Raw genomic sequence first — 10920 nt, forward strand, 5'->3', positions numbered from 1 at the left:
TTGTTCATTTCTTTCTTACACCTCCTTCTTTGTCTTTGACAGGACGTGAACATACAAAAAACACCAGGAATGAAGACGCACAGAACGACAACGAGGTCAGTGTTTGTATATTTGTGCAACTGTTTGTCAGATGTGATGAACAACAATTGGAATTGACTCATACATGCATGATGCCAGAGGCCTCAGTGTTTGGGTTACACATTAACACTAATATTTTAACAAACCAAATATAATATTTTTATCATCCATGGTAAGAATTCTTTGTCAGAATATAAGCATGTCTCACTCACTTTTCAGGTAAGTCTCAAACTACTAAACGCTTTGTTATATATTTACTTTTCATCTTTCTTTCTTCTAATAGCCAGTAGTAATAGTCTTGGCCTACATTCATACTATCAGCTCTACCCACATTAGTGCTTTAAAAGCTAATGCAAGCAGGGCAACATGCTCACAATGACAATAAAGCTGTAAAGAACACGACATAGAAATATGAAGCAGCAATGTTTAGCAGCCGATGTTTCAAGCATGAATCAGTTCCCTTCATGAACGGACTCGGGGTTCGTTTTCTGTGAAGACATTAAAGTTCTACTGCGATCAACTCTGAAGCTCTCCGGTGCCTTGAAGACTGAATTTTGGAACAAATGTTGCACGAGTCGGGACTCAACACCCAGACTTCTGATACACAACAATGCATTGTCTGAGAAACAGAAATGTCTATGCCCATCCATGTTGGTGTTAAGCTGCATCACTAGACAAGTAAAAACATGCAGGTGGTGCAAGAGGAAAAGTCACAGAATCATAACTGTCAGTAGGATTTATCCTCTGGGTAACAGGAATCTCTGTCTAAAGCATCAACGCACTTCATTCAATAATTAGTGAGATATTTTTGTTCGGACAAATGTGGTGGGCTGACGGACCAGCTTTGCCAGTTTAGTGTGTTTATGTCTTGATTACGTGATTATTAGTTTTGGGGGCAAACCAGATGATGTCAATCTGTCACTGGAAATCAAAATCCACAGCAGCCTTCTAACTATGTCATTTTGGGTCTTATGTACTAGGACTAGTATTAGGAATTAGTTTTAATCAAGATTTGAGATATTGTCATTTAAATTTTTGGAAAGTGTCCCAATATCAGTTTGAACTGGGCATGATTATGCAAGGACGTTTATCACGCAATTAATTCTGCAAAACAATCATAAAAAAATCAAAAAAGTCAGTTGTCCCACAAAACTCTCAATCAACCTGCCTGAAAGCCAGCCAGAGCTGAAAGAAACTGACATTTAGTGTAATAAATAAACTGATAGACTGACAGAAAAGGAAATATTCTTACCTACTTTCCTGATTAAACAGAAGAATACAACTGCAAGATTAGGATTGCATATTGATGCGGTGTTTTTCTTTCTGTTCTGGAAGGAGGCTGCCTACGAGGAAATACAGGAGCACCCCCAGCTGCCAGATTCAGGAGCTGCACTGAAAACGATCTACACCACTGCCAACTTTCCCACAAACAGCTCTTCTGCCTCACACGACGACCCCAACACACACACCTACTCTACTGTGCAGGACACTTCACACCAACATCCCACCTACTCAACTGTCAATCACCCATCAGGATTTTCTGAAAACCCTTTCTATTCGACCGTCAACAACCCACAACACACTGAAAAGTCCTGACAGTTTTCACTTCATTCATTTCTGATTGGATTTAACTTCATTTGAATCAGACAGACTCTACAAATCACAGGACTCATGATATTATTTACTTTGTTTGATTCAAGGTTTAGACACAAGGAGTCATCAGTTCATCAACTACAGCCTCAAAAGCACCACAGAATTAAATCTCTGAATGATATTTACTAAAAAAGTTAATATGATGACAGTGTGTAAAAAATACATCATTTTATTCAATAATCTTGCTTTTTGCTGTATTTGTAGTATTGTGGTCAGAGGTTCAGGTTCCTGAAGCGGTCCTGGTCGTAACTGGTCCAGATTTCAGGCGATAAATGATAACTGAAACATGTGAAGTTAGAGTTGGATCAGAATTAAAGAGTGTATGGCAAAGCATGGATTTTAATGTTCTAGCTCTAAAACATTATACACCATGTGCAATGTTACGCAACATCTAGTTGTTTCATCATTAAAAGATTATTCTTAATCATTTCTATTTTTATTTGTACTTTTATTCTTACTGTTCTACAGCTTGCCAATATTACAAATTTAGCAAGCATATGAATTCCTATTACGGAGAAATAATTATTTCACGATGATGGAATAGAGTGGACATGATTACATGCTAAAACAATTATCAGCCTTATTTTTAATATATTTCAGTTATTGTACTATTTTTGTTTACCTTTAACAGAAAGACTCCATCCCTGACAGCAACGCTGAGCTCACAGCAAACTTAGAACTTATAAATAAGACAGACAAATATTGCAACAAAGATTTACTTTGAGTCAAATCAAATCATGTAATCAGCTTCTCTGACTTCATAGTGGTCAAAGGTCAACACCTAGAATGTGAATAGTTACTGACAATAAATAACACAGAAACTATTTGGTGAAATCTGCACAGTTCATATCTTATTATGGACTGGGACATACCCAAAAGTGATGCTTAAATGCTGCATGATCACAGCAACATGCATCAAGTGTGATAGTTCATTTTGTTCATGATGACCAGGACTGTTATTATGTTGACTGACAGCAAGATAGACCAATCGGTTCATGTACAAGCCTGTTAGAGTTGTGACGAATAAATATCAGTGAGTGTGAAAGAAATATAGAGGAAGTAGATATGTGTGGCAAACTCTGCCATGCAGATGCTGAAGATCAACCATCGAATAAACAGGGGCACTGACAGCTGAAGTAACAGAGTCACGATATTTTCACTGAGGATTTTCAAAATGAGGACTCTTCTTCTGCTTCTCCTCTCACTGATGACAGGTAAAACAATTATTACTGCCTGGTTCCTGATACTAGATACTTAATAAATACATCATGTGGTGTAGTTTCAGCTACTTTTGCATTGGTCTCATTAACAGTCTTACTGATTCAAAGTAAAACCAACAGGGTCAAAAATCAGTTCTTATTTAAATACAGATATTTTCTGCTTCTCACTGTGAATAATTCATCCAACGTGGCAGTGACACAACCTGTAGTCTGTTTATAAAAGGTCACTGCACAGGTAGTATTTGTCATTTCATGTAAATATGAAGCTATCGGGGCTGAATTTGATATAAAATATAGCCTGTTGATGAAAAATACAGGCAGTGATGTTTTTTTAAATTTCTTCATGCAAACATGGGTCGCTAATATTCAACAAATTCAACAAGAATTCAGACTTACCTAAAAGAAGAGGAAGTGAACGTTACATACAGCTTTTCTTAGCCAGTTTATTTTTTTATACCCTCATGTTCAGGTGCAAGAGGAAACTCATGAATACTAATTAATTATACTTACATAATTACTGTCAGTAATAGTGGCAGAAATATTCTGGATCTGTTCTATATGTGAAGGTTAGAGCAGGATGATTAGTGTTGATACAGTTATAAAGTTGTTTTACAGTTTGTATGGTCTCATTCTCAACTTATCCGAGACTAACGGCCTGTATGCTGATAATCATGAGATGATGAAAAGTCTGGTAATGCTTGGCTTAAAATGGCCGCCTTGCTATTATTATGATTATTATGACACATTTATATCTGCATTTACTATGTATTGGCCATTTGGGAGCAGTGGACACAAACTACAATATTTTAATTATCATTATTAATCATGTAAGAATTAGAATTCAAGCTCAATTGAGGCAGTTACAGGAAATATACTTCTTCTAAAAGAATATTCTTCTTTTTAATAAACTCTGCTGTTATAAATATAAATTCTAGGAAGTAACAACAGTGGAGCAGAGACATCTCAAAATATTATAAATTATTTGTATGTATATTGCATTGTAGCGTGTTTTAAATAATAAGATTTTAGTAGCAGAGGATTCTGCAGATATGTATATATTTATTTTATTAAAAAACAATTTTAATATTTTTTTAATTGGACAGATCTGTGTGTTTATTAATCTGACATATGATCTTTTCTCTTTCATCTACAGGCTGTGTGGCCTCAAAGTACATAGTGAAAGGATGCGAAGGAGGATGGGTTGAATTCACGTGTAGATACCAAAATAATGAGTACTATCCTAAGATTGTTGTAGACATTCCAAAAGCAGCCAAAGACATACAAATTACTCAAAGGGATGTGTGGAAACAAGAAGGCAACATTTCCCTGTATCATGATACAACAAATAAAAAACTCAGGGTGGCCATCAAACAACTTCAAAGTAAGAACGTTGGGGATTACGAGTGTAAATTTTACCTAGAAGAGAATGACCGTGAGGAACAGGAGGAGACTGAAGTTGAAGTTGGTAAGAAATGTTCTTTTTTATATTCCTGTCTCTGTCTGTCTCTTTTGTTACAGCACTCAGTAACTGTGAAAATAGTCAGAGGACTGTGATGTTGACAGACCTCCATGATCTTCATGGCTGTCTGTATAAGTCAGGCGGCCTTTGACTGTCCTGCAGAGATGTCATAGCACAGGAGGCTCTCCACTACTGCATTACAAAGTAGATACAGCACTTCCTGGTTCAGAGCAAAGATTCTGGCCTTTTTCAGGAAGTGTAGCCTCCATATGGAACTCTCACACCAGTTTGTTATCCATGTGGACGCCCAGGTACCTGTAGGAGTCCATCTGCACTATAGTATGGTCAGGGATGAACCCCGGTGAGGGATCACCAGTGAAATAGATAGAGATCAGTGCTCACGTTCACTTCTCCCATTAGAGTCAATAGACTTAGGACCTGCTACTAGTTTCCTAACTGAGAGCAGCAGTGGTTGAACCCATGTGACACAGTAACAGGAAGGAAGGAAATTACTCTTCAGTGTTTTTTCTGTCTGTGGTCAAGTTTGCTTACTCCTGATAAAAACTATACCTATTGCATCATCAGTGTCTCTGTAGTGTCAGTATGCAAACCTACCTCAGTCCGCTGTTTGCTCGCTATATATATTTCTTTCATATATCACCACAGGGTGATATATAATCAGCCTGGGAACAGGCGAGATGTCTGCTTTTTTGGAATTGTTGCTATGTTAATTCCTGCTACGGGGTGGCCATGTCAACATTTTAAAAACATTTTTACATTCAGAAACCTGTTTATTTTTTTTGCTGGGGATAGTTCATCTTCTGCGTGTACAGGTTTGTTAGTGGATTCACAGTTTTCAGGCCCATAGTTTCCTATTGTTCATTGTTTATGTCCATTGTTTTCCTCACTTTTGACCTCCATGGAACAAATCTGTCTTTTCTGGCATCACAAGATCAATGTAGAATTTAATGTATCCTGTAGCAGAGTCTAGATGTTTTTTTCTTCAGAGAACATGTCCCACGCTTTCAGTGTTTCAGTGCTATCATCTGTCCATACACTGACAGATTAAATGCTGTTTTGTACGTACAGTTCAAATAGACATTGTTTTGTTTTGTTTTGCAGTAGTGTTATATTGCACATTTAAGACTTGTCTAACATTTTGCTTTTCCTTCCTTCTCTCATGTCTCATTATTTTACCAACAAACACGACAGCTTTTTCTGTCGTGTTAAGAAAGTTTTGTCCCTTCCTTGTTAAAACACTCAGTCACACAATAAAAGGTCACTCTGAAATGTGCAGTTTTATCTTGAACTCTGAACTATGGCTATTTCACAGAGCTACAGATACCTTTTTTTTCCAGAACAACAGTCATAACCTGCCCTACTCTGCCTCTGATTGGCTATATCTCCGACAGACAGGCAGTCTGGTGGAGCTTTGACACTAAATACACATTGATGGCCCTTTGAGAGGGTCACTGTATCGATACCTGTCGGGTAGCAGCTCTACTCTGAGAGGCTCTCTGAGACTGATAGACTTTATTGTCCCAGTAGGAACCTTTGCATTGTTTTACATTATATACAGTACATCCATCCCACTCAAGAACCCAAACCATGGTGCAAAGAAATATACTGACAGTTCTTCCCAGGATTTTGAAATTAAATTCCACATTCAAGTCCATAAGTCATCAACTGCAAAACTAACAGAGTTAGAAAAAATGTAATCAATTTGCCACCAAACACAACTCATGACAAGCAGGTATGGAGAGATCTCACATGTTTTATCTTTCTTTTTGTGACAGAGAGAGACAGAGACGACTGCCAGAAACCATTTACCCAAACTGTGTACAGAACGGCTAAAACCACCATCACATGTAATTATCCAGGAAAAAGAGTTAAGTCTGATGTCCTGTTTTTCTGCAAAGAGAACAATTTCACCTGTGAGGACATCTTATCAACTGAATCTTCTCCAAAGTCAAGCGAGACATTCACTCTCACAAAAACCAACACAGGCTTCAACGTGTCCATCAGTAAAGTATCCTCACATCATGCTGGTGTCTACTGGTGTGGAGTAAAGTCAAATGAAGGACGTTACCGAGCTGGATTCACAAAAATACAACTACAAGTTAAAAGTGAGTCTGACACATTTGATACTTTTAGGTTGGATTTACTCACACAAATAATTAAGGTGTATCTGAAGCATGGGTTATGCTCTCCTTATAAAATGTTTGCTGGCATCAAAATAAAAGCTACGATAACTACTGATTACTGATCAACTTGTAGTTCATCTAATGAAGACGTGTTAATAATGAACTGTGTTTTGAGAATCATTAGTGTTGTTCATGCAACACATCTGATCCAAAATAAATACAGACAGAAGCAAATCAATGGCTTCCAAACTAAAACAGTTCATTTCACAAGTTTATACAAAACTCAGTTAGACTCCCCGACTCTTGATCCCATTTTTAATTTTACTTTTTTTAAACTTACTGTTTGTCAAACTTTGTATTTCTTATTTTCTATACTGTAACTGTAATCTATATCAATTTTCAGGGCGTTCAACTGCATACACACCCACTAGTACCTCACCGACATCTACATCAACATATTCTACTTCATCTGCTGTGTCTACTACTACTACTACTACTACTGCATCTCATAAGGCTGGTGGTGAGAAAGCACTTTGTTTTCTGAAAGAGGTGACGGTTCTGGATGAGTTTTGTGTGTTAATGATGGTTTAAGAGTCTGATCATCCTTTTGCTGTGTGGTTTTATCTCTAGCAGGTGACTCTCGGTTAACAATCATTGCTGTAGTCGTCTGTGTAGCTCTGCTGGCACTTCTGCTTTTTCTGGTTCTCCTCTACAAACGTAAGACATTTCTGAAGCAGTTTGCACAACATGAAACACACGTTCACACACTTATAAGCATACGCCCTTTTTACTTACTGGCAGTAAGTTCAGTTTATGTGTCACACCCAGTCAGACAAGTAAAATCATATTAATGGATGAATAAGTAAATAAAAAGAACAAACAGATCCAGATGACCTTTTCCGTGTGTGAAAATTGATATTGGTCTAGCTGTCAGTGCAATACTAATGTCTCTCTACACAAGGGTCGTATGATTAAATCATTTTAAATAAATACAGACGTCAACACATGTAACTGAGTTATTTCCTCTCCTTTTTGTTTGTTCATTTCTTTCTTACACCTCCTTCTTTGTCTTTGACAGGACGTGAACATACAAAAAACACCAGGAATGAAGACGCACAGAACGACAACGAGGTCAGTGTTTGTATATTTGTGCAACTGTTTGTCAGATGTGATGAACAACAATTGGAATTGACTCATACATGCATGATGCCAGAGGCCTCAGTGTTTGGGTTACACATTAACACTAATATTTTAACAAACCAAATATAATATTTTTATCATCCATGGTAAGAATTCTTTGTCAGAATATAAGCATGTCTCACTCACTTTTCAGGTAAGTCTCAAACTACTAAACGCTTTGTTATATATTTACTTTTCATCTTTCTTTCTTCTAATAGCCAGTAGTAATAGTCTTGGCCTACATTCATACTATCAGCTCTACCCACATTAGTGCTTTAAAAGCTAATGCAAGCAGGGCAACATGCTCACAATGACAATAAAGCTGTAAAGAACACGACATAGAAATATGAAGCAGCAATGTTTAGCAGCCGATGTTTCAAGCATGAATCAGTTCCCTTCATGAACGGACTCGGGGTTCGTTTTCTGTGAAGACATTAAAGTTCTACTGCGATCAACTCTGAAGCTCTCCGGTGCCTTGAAGACTGAATTTTGGAACAAATGTTGCACGAGTCGGGACTCAACACCCAGACTTCTGATACACAACAATGCATTGTCTGAGAAACAGAAATGTCTATGCCCATCCATGTTGGTGTTAAGCTGCATCACTAGACAAGTAAAAACATGCAGGTGGTGCAAGAGGAAAAGTCACAGAATCATAACTGTCAGTAGGATTTATCCTCTGGGTAACAGGAATCTCTGTCTAAAGCATCAACGCACTTCATTCAATAATTAGTGAGATATTTTTGTTCGGACAAATGTGGTGGGCTGACGGACCAGCTTTGCCAGTTTAGTGTGTTTATGTCTTGATTACGTGATTATTAGTTTTGGGGGCAAACCAGATGATGTCAATCTGTCACTGGAAATCAAAATCCACAGCAGCCTTCTAACTATGTCATTTTGGGTCTTATGTACTAGGACTAGTATTAGGAATTAGTTTTAATCAAGATTTGAGATATTGTCATTTAAATTTTTGGAAAGTGTCCCAATATCAGTTTGAACTGGGCATGATTATGCAAGGACGTTTATCACGCAATTAATTCTGCAAAACAATCATAAAAAAATCAAAAAAGTCAGTTGTCCCACAAAACTCTCAATCAATCTGCCTGAAAGCCAGCCAGAGCTGAAAGAAACTGACATTTAGTGTAATAAATAAACTGATAGACTGACAGAAAAGGAAATATTCTTACCTACTTTCCTGATTAAACAGAAGAATACAACTGCAAGATTAGGATTGCATATTGATGCTGTGTTTTTCTTTCTGCCCTGGAAGGAGGCTGCCTATGCAGAGATACAGGAGCGCCCCCAGCTGCCAGTTTCAGGAGCTGCACTAAAAACAATCTACACCACTGCCAACTTTCCCACAAACAGCTCTTCTGCCTCACACGACGACCCCAACACACACACCTACTCTACTGTGCAGGACACTTCACACCAACATCCCACCTACTCAACTGTCAATCACCCATCGGGATTTTCTGAAAACCCTTTCTATTCGACCGTCAACAACCCACAACACACTAAAAAGTCCTGACAGTTTTCACTTCATTCATTTCTGACTTTACAAATCACAGGATTCATGATATTATTTACTTTGTTTGATTCAAGGTTTAGACACAAGGAGTCACCAGTTCATCAACCACCGCCTCAAAAAGTACCACAGAATTAAACCTCTAAATGATATTTACTAAAAAAGTTAATATGATGACAGTGTGTAAAAAATACATAATTTTATTCAATAATCTTGTTTTTTGCTGCATTTGTGGTATTGTGGTCAGAGGTTCAGGTTCCTGAAGCAGTCCTGGTCGTAACTAGTCCAGATTGGAGGCGATAAATGATAACTGAAACATGTGAAGTTAGAGTTGGATCAGAATTAAAGAGTGTATGGCAAAGCATGGATTTTAATGTTCTAGCTCTAAAACAGTATACACCATGTGCAATGTTACGCAACATCTAGTTGTTTCATCATTAAAAGATTATTCTTAATCATTTCTATTTTTATTTGTACTTTTATTCTTACTGTTGTACAGTTTGCCAATATTACAAGCTTAGCAATCATATGAATTCCTATTAGTGAGATCAAAAAATCGATCTTAGTCGTACGCCTTGTAAATGTTTCTGTTTCTTCTTAAATGCATACATTTTTACACTAGAGGAGAAAGAATTATTTCATGATGATGGAATAGAGTGGACATGATTACATGCTAAAACAATTATAACTGCACATGCATCTCCTCTTCTGTGTTCTTGTTGTATATACTGTATGCATTTTTGGTCATTTTATATGTCTTCAATAAAAAATCAGCTTTATTTTTGATATATTTTAATAAATGTGTTCTATTTCTGTTTACCTTTGCGTTCTATAGTGTGTTTTTTAACCGACAAAACAACAGAAAAACTCCCTGACACCTAACAACCACAGTAGACCTCCTCACACAAAGTTTCACACTTTGATCAACAGAATGAGGAACTGTTAACGTTTCTGCAAAGTCACAAAATGTTGATAGTGAACATATCGGTCAAAGCTTAACTGATCTTAACATTTTGTTATCTCTGTAATATCAACTCATATGACTGAACCACTGATCACATTTTTTTTATGTTTAGGCACTTTAAATTATAAGGAGATCATGAATATTTAAAAATTGCACAGTGACTTGAGAAATAAGACATGTGTCAAAGAACCATCATACACCCTGACCACATCCCTGCAGCTTGTGTGTGTACATACACGCAGCACTTCTTGCACAGGACGAAAAGGCTTATTTTGCATTTATTAAAACTGTAAAGGTGTCAAATAACAACAGCTGACTTTGGTGAAGCTGACAGCAACTTTGATCTCACAACAGACTTAGAACTAATAAATAACACAGGCAAATATTGCAACAAAGATTTACTTTGACTCAAATCAAATCAGCTTCTCTGACTTCATAGGGGTCAAAGGTCAACACCTAGAATGTGAATAGTTACTGACAATAAATAACACAGAAACTATTTGGTGAAATCTGCACAGTTCATATCTTATTATGGACTGGGACATACCCAAAAGTGATGCTTAAATGCTGCATGATCACAGCAACATGCATCAAGTGTGATAGTTCATTTTGTTCATGATGACCAGGACTGTTATTATGTTGACTGACAGCAAGATAGACCAATCGGTTCATGTACAAGCCTGTTAGAGTTGTGA

At 37.1% G+C, this 10920-nt stretch overlaps 2 protein-coding genes across 18 annotated transcripts in view; one reads left to right on the forward strand and one right to left on the reverse strand.

The window, feature by feature from the left end:
* Positions 1–10920, reverse strand: part of angpt4 (angiopoietin 4) — a 158404-nt gene that overhangs the window by 63879 nt on the left and 83605 nt on the right. The gene's annotated exons all lie outside the window — the stretch shown is intronic.
* The window catches only part of LOC113744035 (uncharacterized), a 42890-nt gene continuing 34482 nt past the window's right edge, over positions 2513–10920 (forward strand). For 2 of the 7 annotated variants that reach the window (XM_027279255.1, XM_027279257.1), the window contains exons 1-5: positions 2516–2945; positions 4105–4416; positions 6207–6536; positions 7185–7271; positions 7633–7685. In XM_027279255.1, coding sequence (XP_027135056.1) covers positions 2906–2945; positions 4105–4416; positions 6207–6536; positions 7185–7271; positions 7633–7685 — 822 coding nt within the window. In that variant the 5' untranslated portion in view covers positions 2516–2905. The other 5 variants (XM_027279254.1, XM_027279259.1, XM_027279253.1 and 2 more) reach the window with 5 other exon arrangements.

Source organism: Larimichthys crocea, chromosome VI (genome assembly GCF_000972845.2).
Source record: "Larimichthys crocea isolate SSNF chromosome VI, L_crocea_2.0, whole genome shotgun sequence".
Taxonomy (NCBI): domain Eukaryota; kingdom Metazoa; phylum Chordata; class Actinopteri; family Sciaenidae; genus Larimichthys; species Larimichthys crocea.